General features: G+C 41.6%; 1 protein-coding gene across 2 annotated transcripts in view; it reads left to right on the plus strand.

Moving 5' to 3' along the window:
* tgfbr1b (transforming growth factor, beta receptor 1 b) overlaps positions 1–22,181 on the plus strand; it is a 220,073-nt gene that overhangs the window by 155,892 nt on the left and 42,000 nt on the right. For both annotated transcript variants that reach the window (XM_060922459.1, XM_060922460.1), the window contains exon 4: positions 8,786–9,016. In XM_060922459.1, coding sequence (XP_060778442.1) covers positions 8,786–9,016 — 231 coding nt within the window. The remainder of the gene's footprint in view (positions 1–8,785; positions 9,017–22,181) is intronic.

Genomic DNA, 22,181 nt, shown 5'->3' on the forward strand with positions numbered 1-22,181 from the left:
CACCGTGCCGCCTGTATAAAGTTTTTATTTATCAAAATAAAAGTAAAAATGCTCTGTTTCTCAAAATCCAGTGAATGTGGATAGAATAAAACAATTATTCCACAAAATCGAGTCGTACACGGCTTATACCCAACTCAGCATGACATACCTTGTCAGCTATCAGCTCATGTACGACTCGATTTCGTGGAATAATTGTTAATTGTACCCATTTGGACCTGGGTAAGAAAGGTACCAAAATTCAGCACAGGATTCATTGAGAATTCAGTAACGCTTTGGTTGTGTAAATGTATTCATACCACGGCACCACTGAATACTCAGATTGGTTAGAAAGTGTAGATTAGTTTTCTCTACCAGCAGCTCTAACAGTAGGATGCAAGCTGCTGAAATTCAAACAATAGGATGATATTAATGCACTAGTTCTAATACCTTATTGTTTCTGTAGTAACGGTTTATTCTTGGGGACTTGTATGGTGAACGTGCTACATAATCTAAGGTGAATAATAAATGTTGTTATTTAAACAAAGAAAAACATATCCTCTTTGATATGATGAAGTTTCTAGAAGGAGACATTTTTGAACAGTCTTTGGTGTCAGCACTTTGTAACAGACAATGTGTTTTTTGCCACACATAAGGAAAGTCTTCAGGACAGAGGATCTATTCCGATTTCTTGGTAACATGACAAGCTGTGGTTTTTTTTCACCTTTAAGAGAGACTGGTTAAGAGAAAGTCTGACTGTTTATTGCTGCAATAATATTCCATTAACTAACTTGCCTCAAGGACATTCAAGAAAATTAAAAGTAACTATTAATGGTTAAAAAGCATGCCATTGCTTTAAATTGATAAATAATACATTGTCATAGTTGGCAAAGCACTGTGGTCAAGGAGTGATAAAACACTTTGGAGCCTGCCGTTATCAGAAACTAATCCACTTTATGGTGGTAACAGTAATCCTACATTGCATCACAAGGTTGTATACCTTAAAGGTGACATATTAAACCCCTTTTCCACAAGTTGACACAGCTCCCTGAGGTCTTAATGAAATTTCTGTGACATGCTTTGGTTGAAATATCACAAGGATAAAGCACCACAGCACCTTCTCACCCTGTCTAAACAGCCCTGTTCAAAACGGCTGATTTGAGTGCCTGTTCCTTTAAAGAACTGAAGTCATTTTTAAACTTGCATTACTTCTTAATTTAAGTGTTAATCAATTACGTTTTCGATTTTAGTAACCTCATATTGGCAACTAATTGCAATTAAATATTATACTTATCGGCATATTCGTTTTTTTCGCCATGTTGAATTTAGTTTGTTTGGTCCACGGCAGGCATCGCTTATCCGCGCGATCTTCACGAGACTTGTGCGAGACTTCGAAACGTGAAGTGCCAACCAGGTGTCAGCACCGCCATTTTGAAAACTGTTTTCCAAACGAAATATTGCACAAAAACGAGTTTAAATGACGATTATTGCCTACTTTTTTCAAACTTTCCTGATTACTATCAAAACAAACAAAACTTCCGGCTTGATTACGTCAGCATTCGAAAGAGGGCGCACGTGTCTTTTGACAACGTTGGCAGATGTTGGTCACTTTGATTTGCGCTGTACGTTTTACTTCCGTCCTATGATGTCTCGCACAGGTCTCAATGAATCTCGTTTACGGCCACTGCTTTGACATATGGACTGATATATTACAGAGCATATTTCAAACACTCATAACTTGCTATAGCAGTGACAAAATGGCTATCAAAAATGCATTCCGATATTTAATAAAATGAGATAAATAAAATGTTGATAATAAAAAATTTGCCTTCAGTTCTCCTTTAAATGATAATGAGCCACTGCTCACCCCACCCCCCTCTTTCGCTGATCAATCAGGTAGCAGTTTTTTCTCTTGAATATTCTTTCACAAAGGCAGCTGTCAAGCCACCAGGTGAGACACTCGGATGAGGGGGTGGTATAATTCTAATGAGCTCCCCTTCTGACATAGAAAGGGGAGACAAATCTGAATGGCTTGTTGAAGCACATGTTCAGCTCAGAAGAAACCGGCTGGGTGTTTTATTTCAGATTTTGTGAGTTGGTAGACTCTAGACACCCATAATCATGCAAAAAAAGCGCAGTAATATCAGATCCGCTCATCTATACACGAGAAATATATGAAAATGTATTCCGAAGCAAAGGACAAGTCTTACATTATAAGGAAAGCTCGTACTTAGAGAATCAGCAGATTCTCCGCAAATATGTTCAAATAAGTCTGAGTGAAAAATACCGTGGCGAGCGTGCAGCGTGGAAGAAGAGTCTGGTGACAGAAATCTTAGTTTCTCGGTCGTTAGCCTGTGCTACTTGCTCTCGATAGCACTGGCTTGACCGCTTTATTAGCAATTGCTAACACTACTGATGAACGACTCGCGGTTAAGCTCGCATTGGCCTTCGAGAAGGCTGAGGGTGGTACATTATGGTCCCTCCCACTATAAATCAAAATCTGATTGGTTAATTCATCTGTCACTTCCTACATAAACAGACACCGCCATTACCTTCTGTCCCAGCAATGAAGTCCTAACCAATGAGTGAGCAGCTCTAAACTCTTCTCAGCCTAGAGACAACAAACAAAAAAGATCTCATTGGATAACTTGATTTTAATGTTTTCAGGACAGTGACCCTTTCATTTCTGAAGCAAATTGATAGAAAATGAGGCCAAATTAGAATTAGAAGAGAATAATTAAAATGAAATTATGAAAGAATGAAAGAAATTAAAGATAACATTTGAAATGCTGATATGTTTGGGCCTTCTCTGAACACCTAGAAGGCCCTGATGGGTCCCCTTTGGTGGATTGCAGAAATGGAGACAAAATATTGCTCAATTTCTATTACAGTCTCACTTTTTGGAGGAAATGTTTTGCGCACGCACACACGTTTGTCTCCCTATCCTTATGAGGGCCTTCGACTGGAATAATTTTTAATGCAGCTAATTATACTATGCCTGCAACTAAAACTATCCATCCATCCATTATCCTGTGCAGGGTTGCAGGCAAGCTGGAGCCTATCCCAGCTGATTATGGGTGAGAGGCAGGGTACACCCTGGACAAGTCACCAAGTCATCGCAGGGCTGATACATAGAGACAAACAACCATTCACACTCACATTCACACCTACAGTCAATTTAGAGCCACCAGTTAGCCTAACCTGCATGTCTTTGGACTGTGGGGGAAACCGGAGCACCCGGAGGAAACCCACGCAGACAACATGCAGACTCCGCACAGAAAGGCCCTCGTCGGCCGCTGGGTTCAAACCCAGAGCCTTCTTTGCTATGAGGTGACAGTGCTAACCACTACACCACCATGCCGCCCACCTAAAACTATGGCTTTGTTGAATGATGGAAAATGATACTGGAGTTTTTCTGTAACTTAAAATTGCATTTTTTCATTGAATTTATTTAGCTTTGCCATAGTGATATACCGTATGTGTGTGTATAGACATTATGGCTGGGAAACCACTCCAGCTTGCGCCAATTACAGCGGCCCCATTGTACCTAATTTGCATGTCTTTGAGCTTTGTCTTTCCATGGAAGACAAGCTATCAGCTAATCAGCTATCAGTTGTCATTAAGACTGACTGAGATACAGATTTACTGACATTTTTTAAATCACATTTTGCACATTAGCTTTTTCTTACGAACAGCACATTCAGGGCACTTTGAGAAAGTTGGAAGTTTTGAGAAAGTACACATAGTGCTTCATAAGAGTGTGATAAATTTAGTTTGCACTTTAGTTTGAGGGCATTAAAATAATTCATTTTCCTGGCATATGGGGCTTCATAAATTAGAAGCTGTATTTTAATGGGGCTCAATGATCATTTGAATAAAAAATGGACTCAGCTTTGAATCCCACCCAACTATAAGATGTAGATACTGTAATAAAGTATCATAAATCCCACTTTTCCACCAAGGCAGTTCTCGAGCCGGTGCGGAGCTGGTGCTTAAAGCGGAACTGAAGGCAAATTTTTTATTATCAAAATTTTATTTATCTAATTTTATTAAATATCGGAATGCATTTTTGACAGCTATTTTGTCACTGCTATAGCAAGTTATGAGTGTTTGAAATATGCTCTGTAATATATCAGTCCATATGTCAAAGCAATGGCCGTAAATGAGATTCGTTGAGACCTGTGCGACACATCATAGGATGGAAGTAAAACGTACAGCAGAAATCAAAGTGACCAACATCTGCCAACGTTGTCAAAAGATGCGCACACCGTCCTTCGAATGCTGACGTAATCAAGCCAGAAGTTTTCCCTGTGTCCAAAATCACTCCCTACTCGCTATATAGTGGGGACGCCATTTTGTAGTGCTGTCCGAAACCTTAGTGAGGATTACGAGGGAAATGCACTCAGTATAATATGTATTTATCCCAAAAATAATGCATGTATTTATTATTTTGAAAACCCACCAGCCGCCTGATCTGGAACGTTTTAATTGTGCGACAGTAATGACGTAAATACCAGCGTGACAGACTAGTCCTTATCCTGTTGTCTTTCCAACTCTTCTCTACTCCAAGTTGGTTCGAAGTCGTATGGAATAATCTCCATCACTGATGAAGCTGGCAAATCTTGAAATTAATCTAAATTGGAACGATATGGCGATCTGGCCACTGTGTAAATGGTTTTCAAAATGGCGGCACTGACACTTCACGTTTGAAGTCTCGCACAAGTCTCGTGAAGATCGCACAGATAAGCCACGCCTGCCGTGGACCAAACAAACTAAATTCAACATGGCTAAAAACTGAAAAGGCCGATGAGTATAATATAATATGCCAATACAAGTCACAATATAAGGTTACTAAAACCGAAAACGTCAAGTCAAGTTTATTTGTATAGCACTTTTAACAATAAACATTGTCGCAGAGCAGCTTTCCAGAATTTGAACGACTTAAAACATGAGCTAATTTTGTCCCTAATCTATCCCCAATGATGAAGCCTGTGGCGACGGTGGCAAGGAAAAACTCCCTTAGACGACATGAGGAAGAAACCTCGAGAGGAACCAGACTCAAAAGGGAACCCACCTCATTTGGGCAACAACAGACAACATGACTATAACATTAACAGTTTTAACATGAAGACAGTTTCGTTGATGTTATAAACTCTTCATTGATGGAAACTTGAGTGCAAAACTGTTCATGACAACTGCAGTCCTAAAGTTAGCAAGTCAACTGTAGTCCTCAGCCATAAAAGCATTACTGTAAGTGTCCAGAGCGTCCTCCAAGTGTGACTTTCAACTGTCCACATGGGGCCGTCCTCCACAGGAGCGATGCGATGAGGCTCCAACCAGACATAGGGCACCAGGATGGATCAGGCAGGTCCGAGGAGCAGAAGAGGTCAGCATCTCGATCCCAGGACCGACATGTAACTCAGAGGGACAGATTGGAGGGAGAAAACACAGGTTGTTAGGTATGCCCAATGTCACCTGAACAAGTAGGAACAGTATACATATTGCACTGAGTACAAGCAGGGACTCCGGCAACTAACTATGACAGCATAACTAAAATGGGAGAGCCAGAAGGTAACACAGGCATGAGGGAGCCCCGGGACATACAGTGGTGCTTGAAAGTTTGTGAACCCTTTAGAATTTTCTATATTTCTGCATAAATAAGACCTAAAACATCATCAGATTTTCACACAAGTCCTGAAAGTAGATAAAGAGAACCCAGTTAAACAAATGAGACAAAAATATAATACTTGGTCATTTATTTATTGAGGAAAATGATCCAATATTACATATCTGTGAGTGGCAAAAGTATGTGAACCTTTGCTTTCAGTATCTGGTGTGACCCCCTTGTGCAGCAATAACTGCAACTAAACGTTTCCGGTAACTGTTGATCAGTCCTGCACACCGGCTTGGAGGAATTTTAGCCCAATCCTCCATACAGAACAGCTTCAACTCTGGGATGTTGGTGGGTTTCCTCACATGAACTGCTCGCTTCAGGTCCTTCCACAACATTTCGATTGGATTAAGGTCAGGACTTTGACTTGGCCATTCCAAAACATTAACTTTATTCTTCTTTAAACATTCTTTGGTAGAACGACTCATGTGCTTTGGGTCGTTGTCTTGCTGCATGACCCACCTTCTCTTGAGATTCAGTTCATGGACAGATGTCCTGACATTTTCCTTTAGAATTTGCTGGTATAATTCAGAATTCATTGTTCCATCAATGATGGCAAGCCATCCTGGCCCAGATGCAGCAAAACAGGCCCAAACCATGATACTGCCACCAACATGTTTCACAGATGGGATATGGTTCTTATGCTAGAATGCAGTGTTTTCCTTTCTTCAAACATAACACTCCTCATTTAAACCAAAAAGTTCTATTTTGGTCTCATCCGTCCACAAAACTTTTTTTTCCAATAGGCTTCTGACTTGTCCACATGATCTTTAGCAAACTGCAGACGAGCTGCAATGTTCTTTATGGAGAGCAGTGGCTTTCTCCTTGCAACCCTGTCATGCACACCACTGTTGTTCAGTGTTCTCCTGATGGTGGACTCATGAACATTAACATTTGCCAGTGTGAGAGAGGCCTTCAGTTGCTTAGAAGTTATCCTGGGGTCCTTTGTGACCTCACCAACTATTACATGCCTTGCTCTTTGAGTGACCTTTGTTGGTCTACCACTCCTGGGGAGGGTAACAATGGTCTTGAATTTCCTCCATTTGTACACAATCTGTCTGACTGTGGATTGGTGGAGTCCAAACTCTTTAGAGATGGTTATGTAAACTTTTCCAGCCTGATGAGCATCAACAACTCTTTTTCTGAGGTCCTCGGAAATCTCCTTTGTTCATGCCATGATGCACTTCCACAAACATGTATTGTGAAGTTCAGACTTTGATAGATCCCTGTTCTTTAAATAAAACAGGGTGCCCACTCACACCTGATTGTCATCCCATTGATTGAAAACACCTGACTCAAATTTCACCTTCAAATTAACTGCTAATCCTAGAGGTTCACATACTTTTGCCACTCACAGATATGTAATATTGGATCATTTTCCTCAATAAATAAATGACCAAGTATTATATTTTTGTCTCATTTGTTTAACTGGGTTCTCTTTATCTACTTTCAGGACTTGTGTGAAAATCTGATGATGTTTTAGGTCTTATTTATGCAGAAATATAGAAAATTCTAAAGGGTTCACAAACTTTCAAGCACCACTGTAAAGCAGCAGCCACTACACAGTCAACAAACTCAAGTGAGCAAGCGAGTGGGGGACTGACAGCATCCATACATCCCAGTTTACCAAAACACTGTATGTCTGAAGATCCTCCAGATCTACTCCTTTTACCTCATAAACACTATTAACAAAAGGCTTGACTAAACAGATATGTTTTCAGCCTAGACTTAAACCCTGAGACTGTGTCTGATTCCCGAACATTACTGGGAAGGCTGTTCCATAACTGTGGGGTTTTGTAAGAAAAGGCTCTGCCCCCTGATGTAGCCTTCACTATATGAGGTACCAGCAGATAGCCTGCACCTTTTGATCTAAGGGCAGGTCATAGAAGAGCAGAAGTTCACTCAGGTACTGTGGTGCGAGACCATTCAGTGCATTCAGTAATTGAATAACACATTAATTAAGAAAGTTTAAAAATGACTTCAGTTCCCCTTTAATCTCGAACCAGTTCTTTGTGTTTCGACAGCCAAAGAACTGGCTCTTTTACAGGAAAACTGGTTTCAGAGAACAAAGAACCACTTATCAGGGGCTGGGGTGGGATTATCATGACCAATAAGACCAGCTGAACCAGAGCTACTGTAGCGTCCAGTCTGACTACAAGAAGAAGAAGAAAAAGAGGTGATGTAGTCCATCATTGTTGTTGTTGTTGTGCTAGGTGCTAGCAGGACTGGCTAGTGGCACTAATGGCAGGGCTAGCAGCTGGGAAAGCAGAGATGTATACATTGACGTAATGACGGCTCTCTAGCCCATGGAAAATCTAACCGATTCTCAACTTTCGCAAGTTGAACCTTCACGAGCACCAGCCCAGAACTAGCACCTGGTGGAAAGGGGGTAAATAATAACTGGTTGTTTTTGTTCTCTCTTCCATGTAGAGATAAAGTTGGTTATTTCATGACCCTTAAATAAATTCTCCAGCACTGCAAAGGCACTATGAAGGTACACTTCAAATAAAGTGTGACCAGAAATCCTGACACCATTAGAAATAGGGGTAGAATAGGAGTCCATTTCTGTCCCCCAGGGTGTTGTCTATACTAATGTACCCCCTAGGGCTCATTATTAGACCTCAAGGTACCTTTTACAGTCGAAATGTTCCCACGCAGTATACAAAAGGTACAAATAAGTACCTTAGGGGGTACTGACCCAGTGACAAGCTGGTATAATAATGTACTTTATTTTCTGAGAGCGTATCCTAAGTACCTTCTTGGCCTAAGATTTCACCTGTTAAAACTGAAGTGAAATCCAAAAAAATGTCTCGAAGCTGATGGCTGTGGATGGATCGGATCATGTTGACCCTTTGCGATAATCTGCATATGTGGACAATGTGCCCCAGCTGGCCCCTAATAGCCTGTTTTTCTAATTCTGACTCACAAAAATCTGGCCACTGAGGTCCAGCCAAAATCTTTTCTTTTTCATAATTTTTATTAGGAGTCCAAGCACTTGTGTTTTACAGGCATTTTTCTTCTTCTTCTTCTTCTTCTTCTTCTTCTTCTTCTTGTTTGTCTGCTTTAAAAATGATAAGGAGTGCAGGCATTAATTGCAGACCGGGTTCCTAGGGTTCACCTTCTCTCTTTGTTTCTCAGGTCTCCCGTTGCTAGTGCAGAGGACCATTGCCAGGACCATCATTCTGCAGGAGAGCATTGGGAAAGGCCGCTTTGGGGAGGTGTGGAGAGGAAAGTGGAGAGGAGAGGAAGTGGCAGTGAAGATCTTCTCCTCTCGGGAAGAGCGCTCCTGGTTCCGTGAGGCTGAAATCTATCAGACAGTCATGCTGCGTCATGAAAACATCCTAGGCTTCATTGCTGCTGATAATAAAGGTCAGTATGTCGCCAAGTCACATCCAGCTCAAGCTTGATCTTTCTGTTCCAGGCTGGACTGCAGGGCTTTTGATAACGACACCGTCATGGAAAAAAAAATGATGCGCTTTGATCTGTACAGCCTTGATCTCAAAGACTCTTTAATACTGCAGCATGGACAGAGATTATGGAAAGAGTCTGGTTGCCTAGAAATATGTGTGGCTATCTGGTTAAGACCTGTTTGCCTAAAACAACTGAAAAAGGAGCAAATCACGTCGAAAGGTTGGATCCTAATTCTACTGAAAGGCTGATTGTCGAAACACACCTGCTGTTTACTGATTTAATTTGAATGACGTTTAATATGTAATAAATAAAATATGATCAATATGACGGGCGGGACGGTGGTGTAGTGGTTAGCGCTGTCGCCTCACAGCAAGAAGGTCCGGGTTCGAGCCCCGTGGTCGGCGAGGGCCTTTCTGTGTGGAGTTTTCATGTTCTCCCCGTGTCCGCGTGGGTTTCCTCCGGGTGCTCCGGTTTCCCCCACAGTCCAAAGACATGCAGGTTAGGTTAACTGGTGGCTCTAAATTGACCATAGGTGTGAATGTGAGTGTGAATGGTTGTCTGTGTCTCTGTGTCAGCCCTGTGATGACCTGGCGACTTGTCCAGGGTGTACCCCACCTTTCGGCTGTAGTCAGCTGGGATAGGCTCCAGCTTGCCTGCGACCCTATAGAACAGGATAAAGCAGCTAGAGATAATGAGATGAGATGAAATGATCAATATGACCATTTACGAAGGAAAATGAGTAATCCCATTGATCATAAGCAATGGACATCCATATCTCGAGTCTCTTCTCCTGATTTAAATATCAGTCATGGCATTGAATGAACCCAAACTAGGTTTATGATAATTGATAGTATCAAGGATCTTCGATAAATTTCAACTGTCATGATAGCTATCACTAGCTCATCTGTCCATAAGGCTGATGAGCTGTTGCCATGGCGTGGCGTCCGTCATCCACAATTCAGTTAAATTGTATCTCCTCTGTCAGTTCTCCACGGATTTCCGTTCCGATTGTTTTGTATTGAAAGAGCTAATCACTCCGCACAAAACTGTCATTGTTTTGTCAGATTTTTTCCTAATGAGTTCGTAATTAGGCCAAATTAACGAATTTTCCAGGCCCCTCACTAGAATTGTATCTCGTCTCACAGTTCTCATCTGATTCCAGTTCTGATCGATGTTTTGGGTAGATCTTCCCATGAGGAACAAAACCTGGTTGTTTGTTTGTTGATTTTCCTGTTGTAAACAGTTTGTTCACAGCTTTGTTTATTTTCAGTTAAATCGTATCTCCTCCTTCAGTTCTCAGTGGGTTTCAGTTCTGATTGTTTGAAAGAGCTAGTCATTCTGTACAATACTTGGTCATTGTACTGTCAATTTTTTGCTAATAAATTAGTAATTAGGTCAACTTAACACATTTTCTTCTGACTAGAACTGTTTTGGTCACCTTGGTTGTTTCAGTGGCAGGCCAGATGAACTACTCCATCCTTGACGTTCTGGTGTTTCCTTTTGTAGTTCTGTACAAACCACCTACCTCCACTGCTGTTCACCACAGAGCACGTGTACACATAGTTCATATAACGTTATTTCAGTTAAGTAATGAGTTTAGTTACAGCTTACAACACGCTAATAATCCGACTTCAGTTTTGCGAGCATTCCTGATGTGTCATTCATTTAAAAAAAAACTAAATGCTAATGCTAGTGACTTGCAGCTGACTTGTAACTTCCTCCCTGTATTGTTTTCTCTTGCTGTAATGACATACCGTAGTGTTTACATGACACGCATTATGTATGTCTGACCATGTCCCAGTCTCTCCTCCCTCAGCAACTGCGCAGCCTCCTAAGCCACAGTCAAGGGTCGATAACAGAACGAGGGCATATTGCACACACAGGCCTAACTGGAACATTTACCTTGAATCAACTAATCACTGAGTCATTCAGGTAGTTTTGTTTGTTTGTTTGTTTGTTTGCTTGTTTGTTTTTTACCATTGAGAAAATTGAATCTATTAGGCTTGTGTTTGATTCGTAAGAACAACTTGGTGAAAGAAAGACATGAGCTAGCTTACTAGCAGTTAATGTAGACATAGCGTATTTTTTATACCCTTTATGTGATGATTTCAGAAAGCCAAGACAGGTTTTGAAAGTTAATCAAAACCTTGCAAACATTTTTGGTCACTGTTATCCCCCACTGGCCGAAAGGCCCTGAAGGGGGATTATGTCGTGGCGATTTCCGTCTGTCCGTCCCGGGAAGGGTGCTCACCTTCTGAAATCAACTCCTTTCACGGAATTTCACGAAACTTGGCAGGATTCTTTGTTATATGTCGGTAATACGCACCTTCTAATTTTGTTAAATTCAGTCACATTTTACCAGAGTTACAGCCCTTGATTAACAAAATTATAATTTGACAATTTCATGAGAGTGTGTTTTCTTTCTGAAATCAACTCCTCTCTCAATTTATGAAGGAATTTCACCAAACTTGGCAAAAGGCTTTGTTATATGACAGTTATACAGATATTGACATTTTGTTTAATTTGGGCAAATTTTACCAGAGTTATGCCCTTGATTATTAATAAATTTGTACTTTGGCACTTTCATCAACTTACTTTCTGAAATCAACTTCCCTTACAATTTTTATCCCCTGCTGGCTGAAAGGCCCGAAGGAGGATTATGTCGTGGCGATGTCCATCCATCTGTCCGTCCGTCCCAGGAAGGGTGCTCACCTTCTGAAATCAACTCCTCTTACAATTTTTGGAGGAATTTCACGAAACTTGGCAGGATTCTTTGTCATATGTCAGTAACACACATATTGCAATTTCGTTCAATTCAGTCGCATTTTACCAGAGTTATGGCCGAGTTGCCAGCGGGGAATATTGTGCTCTCAGAGCACTCTTGGTTCTTTACCAGAATTCAGTCTACTCGGATGATTTTTCCACGGACCACTGTGTATATATTTTGTTTAGTCGTGCTTGCGTTTTAATGAGCTGCAGCGACAGGACCATCCCAATAGCGCTTGTGTTAGTGCTGAAACAGGATGAGGGAGTTTAAAGTTTTTGGCCTGCACCGTTTCATGCATGAGTGCAAGTCTGAATGAGCCAGAATGTTTATTAGCTTTGACATCATGTCTAGTCTAGTCTTCTGAGAGAACAGGTTTTAAATAAGAGCTGTTTTCCCAAAACCTGAGAGCAGTGTTTCCTGAAAAACATGCTGCTTCTTTTATTCAGGATTTGTCTGAAAGTTTGGATGTGAATGTTAAGAAGAAAGAAAGTGTGTCTGTGTGTGAGATTGTTTTTGTGTGTAAGAGAATAAATGTGTTTATATAGGAAAAGGGCAGTGCTAGGAGTCAGAGCAGCTGCTCGGAGATTTCACCAGCCATCTGGAATTGCATGGAGCTGTGAGCAGAGGTCTTATTTACTCTGTCCATTAGTTTATTGCTCTTACACTTGGTCCACTCGCCCCCAGTTTAATGTGCTCTCAGTTTAATGTACATTATTGCCATTAACACAATTACAGTGTGAGTATGGAAAACACTGTCTCAATATAAAACAATATTTTTGTGTTTGATGAAGCAGTGTATTTATACATGCCAGAGGATGATGAGACGAGCAGAAACAAACAGAGCAAAGCAGTTTCCCACTTACAAAATTAATCTGAGACACATAAGTATGTCTTAACCTTAAACAGTGACATGGAAGTCTACAGCTAAATGAAATTAACCCAATTAAACACACCCATACACTTACAGCACTTTTGTACTTTTTCCTCCAAACAGAAACTTTCGAATTTGTAACATTTTGAACAAAAGGGATAAATGTGTTTTGTTTAACAAAAAAAATGGAAGTAGCCTTGTAAATATAGGCTATGTAGTCTATTTAAGCTAAAGATGTAAAAAAAAAAAAAAAGCATTCCCCATTTTTCTTTTAGTTCAAACCAGATCATTATGAATTAGTGTGCACTGACATGGATGCGGGGCGGCACGGTGGTGTAGTGGTTAGCCCTATCGCCTTACAGCAAGAAGGTCCTGGGTTTGAGCCCAGCGGCCGGCGAGGGCCTTTCTGTGTGGAGTTTGCATGTTCTCCCCGTGTCCGCGTGGGTTTCCTCCAGGTGCTCCGGTTTCCCCCACAGTCCAAAGACATGCAGGTTAGGTTAACTGGTGACTCTAAATTGACCATAGGTGTGAATGTGAGTGTGAATGGTTGTTTGTCTCCATGTGTCAGCCCTGTGATGACCTGGCGACTTGTCCAGGGTGTACCCCGCCTCTCGCCCATAGTCAGCTGGGATAGGCTTCAGCTTGCCTGCACAGGATAAGCGGTTACGGATAATGGATGGATAATTATCAGAATAATAATAACAAGACTGTCAGTGACGGCGTAGTTCACTCCGGCCCTGTCTAGTCCAGAAGGAACGATCTAAAGTGGGCCACCTTACGCAATAAATGTTGCAAGCTATATCTAGAAGCTGTATCCAACCTAGGAATATCAACCTATTTGCCAGAAAGAATCCAAAACGGCGAGGAATTGACCTACAAGAAGCAATTTTTGTTGAACTGCTCATTAAGGATTAATTAGTCCATAACGTAATTTAATAATTGTAATGAAGCAAATCTGGGTAGAAGTTATATGCACCCTAGGTGCCCCTACCTTCATGCCAGAAAGAATCAAAATCGGTGAAGAATTGAGGGAGAAGAAGCAATTTATGTGGAAACTGCTCGTTAGGGCTTAATTACTCCATATCTTCATTATTAATTGCAATTATACAAATTTGGGTAGAAGCCATATGCACCCCAGGCAGAGCTACCTTCCTGCCAAAAAGAATAAAAATCAGTGAAGAATTGAGAGAGAAGAAGCGATTTTCATGAAATGTTGACGACGCCAGACGGACGACACACGATTGCATAAGGTCATCTCCTGTCTGCTGGATGAGCTAACAGTAGTAAGACAGACACAACGCATATTCTAAGACAAATAATAATTTAAAACAGTTAAGAAAAGCCTAATAAATGATGTGAATTTTTCTGTAAGAAGGCATTTATTTAAAATTTATGGAAGGAGTCTGCAGTGTCAGCGCTGTATAAGTCACTGGTAAAATCTGCTCCATTAAGTTTTCAGTCACAGGAAAGTGGAAGGATGGAGGATTGTTGCATTTGTAGTTTCATCATAACAATGCCTTTTTCTGTCTTTTTAACTTCATGAGAAAAAAAGAACCCTTGTTTATAGGATCTTGAAACAACTTTTTATTTTTGGACGAGGAACTGGAGACAGGTGCAACAGTTCAAGACACACTTCATTATTACTTTCACTTTTCAGTGAATACTATAATAAACACACATGTTGGGAAGCATCTCTCTCTTTCTTGTTACTGGCAAGCTGAAAGACACACGTTAATAGACAGACAGGAATTAGACACAGGTGTAACTCGTCACATGTTACTTGCTGGTTCAACTTGACTCCTCGCCGTTCACAGCCGACGCTTGACCACGCCCTCGCTGCCACACACCTATAATATACACCATATGGCCAAAAAATATGTGAACATCTGAGCTTCACAGCCATAAATGCTTGTTGAACATCCCATTCAAGGTTTAGTCCCCTTTGCTGTTAGAATAAGCTCCACTCATCTGCGAAGGCTTTCCACTAGAGTTTCAAGCATGGCTGTGTGTGTGTGTGTGTTCATTCAGCTACAAGAGCTTTAGTGAGATCAGACACTGATACTGAGGGGCAGTCGGCATCACAGTTCATCCCAAAGCTGTTCAGTGGGGTTGAGGTCAGGGCTCTGAACAGGTCACTCAAGTTCTTCCACTCCAATCTTCATGCACCACGTCTTCATGGAGCTCGCTTTGTGCACAGTGGTAATCGAACACATTTGAGTTCCACTGAAGGGAAACTGTAACGCTCTAGCAAAGAAAGACATTCTGTATATTTGTGTGCTTCCAACTTTGTGGCGACAGTTTGGAGAAGAAACATGTGTGTGTGTGTGTGTGTGTGTGTGTGTGTGTGTGTGTGTGTGTGTGTGTGTGTGTGAGATGAGGTGCCCGTATACTTTTGGAAGAAATAATGTGTTTCAGCATATAAACAGATCAAACATATGGCATGTTGTCCTTTCATGAATAGAAAAGTCTATTTGTTAGCAAATTGCTGTGCAAATTAGTGTAGGATATAGATTTCATCTTAGACTGTACGTCTGAATGATTTTAAGCCTCATTTGTAGCAGTGCAAGAAAGCATACTTTTTTATTGCCTATTCTCTATATGAATGTACAGTGTCTTGCAAAAGTATTCATCCCCCTTGGTGTTTGTCCTGTTTTGTCGCATTACAAGCTGGAATTAAAATGGATTTTTTTGGGGGTTAGCACCATTTGATTTTCACAACATGCCTACCATTTTAAAGGGGCACATTGTTGTTTTATTGTGACAAAAATAATAATTAAGATGAAAAAAAAGAAATATGGAGTGTGGATAGGTATTCTTCCCCCCCCCAAAAAAAAGGCAGTACTTTGTTGAGCCACCATTTGCTGCAATTACAGCTGCAAGTCTCTTGGGGTATAGCTCTATTAAATCAAATCAAATCAAGTTTATTTGTACAGCGCTTTTAACAATAAACATTGTCGCAAAGCAGCTTTACAGAATTTGAACGACTTAAAACATGAGCTAATTTTATCCCTAATCTATCCCCAATGAGCAAGCCTGTGGCGACGGTGGCAAGGAAAAACTCCCTCAGACGACATGAGGAAGAAACCTCGAGAGGAACCAGACTCAAAAGGGAACCCATCCTCATTTGGGCAACAACAGACAGCCTGACTATAATATTAACAGTTTTAACAGGTATAACCCTCAACTGTCCTCATGGGGCCGTCCTTCACAGGAGTGGGGCGATAAAACTCCGACCAGACACAGGGCACCAGGATGGATCAAGCAGGTCCGAGGGGCAGAAGAGGCCAGCATCTCAATCCCAGGATCAACATGTAACTCAGAGGGACAGATGGGGGGGGAGAGAGAAAGAAAACACGTTGTTAGGTATGCCCTAAAAATGACAAGTATTAAATCTGTGTGGTAGGCTCGCAGAGACGAGAGTCTTTACATCAGGCATAACACACAATGGCATGTTAATATGGTAAAAAATATATCATGACCTGCTCTGGCTGGATGCTTGATTGGGTGATGGGAGCACACTCCTCAGCAATGATGAGATGCAGATGGGGCCCTTAGGCCTGGCCAAGACAATTCAGTTACATTTCACCAGGTCTGGGACATGCGACAGAATGTCTGACGGCCGATTCCCTGCAGGCTACGATAGCCAGTCGAGGTCCCCACCGTCTCCACCAAAAGATTTCCTGTTGACTCCATGTAACTCAGAGGGACAGATTTGGGGTGGGGGGGAGAGAAAGAAAACACAGGTGGTTAGGTATGCCCAATGTCACCTGAATAAGTAGGAACAGTATACATATTGCACCGAGTACAAGCAGGGACTCCGGCAACTAACTATGACAGCATAACTAAAAGGAGAGAGCCAGAAGGTAACACAGGCATGAGGGAGCCCTGGGACATAAAGCAGCCAGCCACTACACCGTCAACAAACTCGAGTGAGCAAGCGAGTGGGGACTGACAGCATCCATACATCCCAGTTTACCAAAACACTCTATGTCTGAGGACCCTCCAGATCTACTCCTTTACCTCATAAACACCATTAACAAAAGGCTTGACTAAACAGATATGTTTTCAGCCTAGACTTAAATGCTGAGACTGTGTCTGATTCCCGAACATTACTTGGAAGGCTGTTCCATAACAGTGGGGCTTTGTAAGAAAAGGCTCTGCCCCCTGATGTAGCCTTCACTATACGAGGTACCAGCAGATAGCCTGCACCTTTTGATCTAAGTAGGCGTGGTGGGTCATAGAGGAGCAGAAGTTCACTCAGGTACTGTGGTGCGAGACCATTTAGTGCTTTAAAGGTCAATAGTAGTATTTTATAATCAATACGAAATTTGATTGGGAGCCAATGCAGTGTGGATAAGACAGGCGTGATGTGGTCATATTTTCTAGTTCTAGTAAGGACTCTTGCTGCGGCATTTTGAACTAACTGGAGCTTGTTTATGCACTTATTGGAACATCCAGACAGTAAGGCATTACAATAATCCAACCTGGAGGTAACGAAAGCATGGACTAGTTTTTCTGCATCATGCAATGACATTAAATTTCTTATCTTTGCAATATTTCTGAGATGAAAGAAAGCTATCCGGGTGATGTTATCAATGTGAGTTTCGAATGAAAGACTGGGGTCAATAATCACTCCGAGGTCTTTTACTGCTGCACGTGAAGAAACAGAAAGGCCATCCAGAGTTACTGTGTAATCAGAAAACTTACTTCTAGCTGTATGTGGTCCTAGCACAAGTACTTCAGTCTTGTCAGAGTTAAGCAGAAGGAAATTTATAAGCATCCAGTGTCTAATGTCCTTAACACATTCCTCAATTTTATTAAGCTGGTGTCTCTCATCAGGTTTTGCAGAGACATACAACTGTGTGTCATCAGCATAACAGTGGAAACTAATACAATGTTTACGAATAATATCGCCCAGAGGTAACATATATAGAGAAAAAAGCAGTGGACCCAAGACAGAACCTTGTGGAACACCAAACTTTACCTCGGTACGTCTAGAAATATCACCATTTATATCAACATACTGATAACGATCAGTTAGATAAGACCTGAGCCAGGAGAGGGCCATTCCCTTAACTCCCACAACATTTTCTAGTCTATCCAGAAGAATGGAATGATCAATGGTATCAAATGCTGCACTAAGGTCAAGCAACACAAGTAGCGAGACACAGCCCTGATCAGATGCCAACAGTAGGTCGTTTACTACTTTAACCAGTGCTGTCTCTGTGCTATGATGAGGTCTAAATCCTGACTGATACATTTCATGGATGTTATTCCTATGTAAATATGAGCATAACTGCTGTGCCACAGCTTTTTCAAGGATCTTGGAGATAAAGGGGAGGTTTGATATTGGCCGATAATTGGACAGCTGACAGGGATCAAGGTCAGGTTTTTTAATCAGGGGTTTGATAACTGCTAGTTTAAAGGATTTGGGTACATAGCCAATCATAAGAGAAGAATTTATTATTTTTAGAAGCGGTTCAATTACTCCAGGCATTATCTGTTTGAATAGATGTGTCGGTAAGGGATCTAGTACGCAACTTGAGGCTTTTGATGTAGAGATTAATGAAAGTAATTCAGTTTCTTTTAGGGGAGTAAAACATTCTAACTGATGATCTGATACAGTTATATTGTTAACTACAAGGTCACTTTCATTGTCTAACCTTAAATTAGTAGTTTGAATTTTTTGTCGGATATTCTCAATTTTGTCATTAAAAAAATTCATGAAGTCGTTGCTACTACATACTGCAGGTGTGCATGTGTTGATAGTGGACTTATTCCTGGTTAATTTTGCTACAGTATTAAATAGGAATCTAGGATTATTTTTGTTATCTTCTATTAGGGAGGAGAGATATGTTGATCTCACAGCACTAAGAGCTTTTCTATACTTCAGGAAGCTCTCCTTCCAAGCTAATTTGAACACTACCAATTTTGTTTGACGCCATTTATGTTCCAATTTTCGAGTGGTCTGTTTTAATGTGCGAGTGTCATCATTATACCAGGGTGCTAATTTTTTGTCTCTGACCATTTTCCTTTTTAGAGGAGCTACATTATCTAAAGTATGGCGGAATGTTGACTCTAAGCATTCAGTTGCCTGATCAAGTTCTGCAGGGGCTGACAGTGACCCAATCAAAGTTGACAGCTCTGGGAGATCATTTATAAAGCTCTGTGCAGTAGTTGACGTGAAAGTACGTTTAATACAGTAGCGTGGTGAGGTGCATATATTATTACTCAGACATATTTTGAATGAGATGAGACAATGATCTGAGATAACTTCAGACTGTGGAAGTATGACTATATTGTCTACGTTTAATCTGAATGTTAGTATTAGATCAAGGGTGTGACCACCATTATGGGTCGGTCCTATGACATTCTGCTTAATCCCGACTGAATCTAAGATGGACACAAACGCTGTTTTTAAAGGGTCTTCTGGGTTATCGAAGTGAATATTAAAATCTCCGACAACTAAAGCTTTGTCTAAGGAAATAACCAGATCTGAGATAAAATCTGCAAATTCAGAAAGAAACTCAGAATATGGCCCCGGGGGCCTGTAAATAATAAGCAATGGAATTAACTGGGTAGACTTATTTTTCGAGGCTACATACATTATATGAGTATGAAGAACTTCAAATGGATTAAATTTATAACCAGGTTTGTGTGTTACACCTAGATAATCGTTATAAATAACCGCGACGCCTCCTCCTCTGCCAGTTAGACGAGGCTGGTGTATATAACTGTATCCAGGAGGACTCGCTTCATTTAATGCTATATATTCATTTGGCTTAATCCATGTTTCTGTTAAACACAGTACATTAAACTCCTGATCAGTAATGAGTTCATTAACCATTAGCGCTTTAGATGTAAGAGATCTAATATTTAATAGCCCCACCTTTAGATCAAAGGTGCTGGCAGCAGCTGTACAGTCAGTCTGATCTAATTTTATATTGATTAGGTTACTGGAACAAACTCTCTGAAAATTTCTACCTTTTTGTTGAGCTCGGGGAACAGACACAGTTTCGATGTAGTGGGCCCTGAGTGACGACTCTGTGCAGCTAGCAGACAGTCGGTTTAGCCTGTTCGTCTGCTCTCTGGCCTTGGCTCTGGATTGTCAGAAATTAACTAGGCCTGTTCTGAGACTATGACCTATGCTGCAGGAAATGAGAGCAGCACCTTCCCGAGTGGGATGGATACCGTCCCGCCCTAACAGGCCAGCAGTGCCCTCAAAATTAGCCCAATTATCTATAAAGCCCACACTGTCTTCAGAGCACCACCTGGACAGCCAGCAGTTCAGCGACCATAACCTGCTGTAAGCTACATCGCCATGCCGCATTGGGATGGGGCCAGAGCATACTACAGCATCGGACATCGCCTTTGCTAATTTAAACACCTCTACAAAGTTACTCTTAGTAACCTCAGACTGACGAAGGCGTATATCATTAGCTCCTGCATGGATAACTATCTTTGAGAACCTGTGCTTGCCTAGGACCCTAAGATTACCTGCTATGTCCGGCGCCCTGGCTCCCGGTATACACCTGACTAAAGCTGCTGGTGCCCCTAAAGGCTGAGCTAATTTCACGTGCCGTATGATAGAGTCCCCTATAACCAGAGCTCTTTCAGGTTTCTCAGTGGGTGCATCACTAAGGAGAGCAAACCTGTTCGACACGTGACGCGGAGAGGAGTGGTGCTCCCGTGGGCGAGCCTCAGCGGTAGCTTTGGCTCTACGCTTATGCCGCCGAGCCGTCACCCATTCGCCCCGCTGTAAGGGCTCTAATGCCGGAGTTGGGGGATTACTAACTCCACCTAGGGCATCCAGACTTTCCCTAACAGAAACTACACTGTTCTCACGCTCACTAACCTGCTCTAAAGCCTGGACACGCGCTTCTAGCACTGAAATCTTCTCCGTCAGAGAGCTAACTAATCTGCACTTATCACAAGTAAAGCTAATAGAGCTATCACTAGTGACGGAGGAAGAATGACTAAACATCCTGCACTCAGCACACTGAACAGGCTGAAGGTGTGCCATGATGAAAAGATTCACGTACCTTAAATGAAGATCTGTTGATATTAAAGCAGATCAGATGACCTCCGCTTGTGGACTTTACACAGGAGGAGAGAAAAAGAAAGCTTCCGGTCTCGGCGGTGCTATTAGCTTAGCACATCTAACCACTAGGATTTTTGCCCATTCTTCAAGGCAAAACTGCTCCAACTCCTTTAAGTTAGATGGGTTGCATTGGTGTACAACAGGGGTCTTCAATCCTATCCGCAAAGGGCCGGTGTAGCTGCAGGCTTTCATTACAGCCAAATTGGAGGCTCACTTGATTGTTGACTGGAGACGAGGGTGAAATGATTAAACAAGTGAAATCAGGTGTAGCTCCTGCTTGGTTGGAATGAAAGCCTGCAGCCACACTGGCCCTTTGTGGATAGGATTGAAGACCCCTGGTGTACAACAATCTTCAAGTTATGCCGCAGATTCTGAATTGGATTGAGGTCTGAGCTTTGATTAGGCCATTCCAAGACATTTAAACATTTCCCTTTAAACCACTCCAGTGTAGCTTTAGCAGTATGTTTAGAGTCATTGTCCTGCTAGACCGTGAACCTTCATCCCAGTCTCAAACCTCTGGCTGACTCAAACAGGTTTTCCTCCAGAATTGCCCTGTATTTAGTGCCATCCATCTTTCCTTCAGTCCTGACCAGCTTTCCTGTCCCTGCAGATGAAAAACATCCCCACAGCATGATGCTGCCACCACTATGCTTCACTGTAGGGATGATGTTCTCAGGGTTTGCGCCACACATGCCATTTTCCATGATGGCCAAAAAGATCAATTTTAGTCTCATTTGACCAGAGAATCTTCTTTCATGTGTTTGGGGAGTCTGCCACATGCTGTTGGGCAAACTCCAAACGTTTTTTCTTAAGCAGTGACTTTTTCTGGCCACTCTTCCATAAAGTCCTGCTCTTTGGAGTGTATGGTTTAAAGTGGTCCTATGGACAGATACTCCCATCTCCGCTGTGGATCTTTGCAGCTCCTTCAGTGTTATCTTTGGTGTCTTTGTTGCATCTCTGATTAATGCCCTCCTTGCCTGGTCTGTGAGTTTTGGTGGGCGGCCTTCTCTTGTCAGGTTTGTAGTGGTGCCATATTCTTTCTATTTTGCTATAATGGATTTAATGGTGCTCCCTGGGATATTCAAAGTTTGGGATATTTTTTATAACCCAACCCTGATCTATACTTCTCCACAACTTTGTCTCTGACCTGTTTGGAGGCTCCTTGGTTTTCATGTTGCTTGCTTAGTAATGTTGTAGAGTCAGGGTCCTTCCAGAACAGGTTGATTTATACAGACATCATGTGACAGATCATGTGACACTTTGATTGCACACAGGTGGATCTTAATCAAGTAATTATGTGAGTTATGAAGTGAATTGGTTGGACCAGCTCTTATTTAGGGGTTTCATACGAAAGAGGGTGAATACCTATACACACTCCAGATTT

This window comes from Neoarius graeffei, chromosome 5 (genome assembly GCF_027579695.1).
Source record: "Neoarius graeffei isolate fNeoGra1 chromosome 5, fNeoGra1.pri, whole genome shotgun sequence".
Classification (NCBI taxonomy): Eukaryota; Metazoa; Chordata; class Actinopteri; order Siluriformes; family Ariidae; genus Neoarius; species Neoarius graeffei.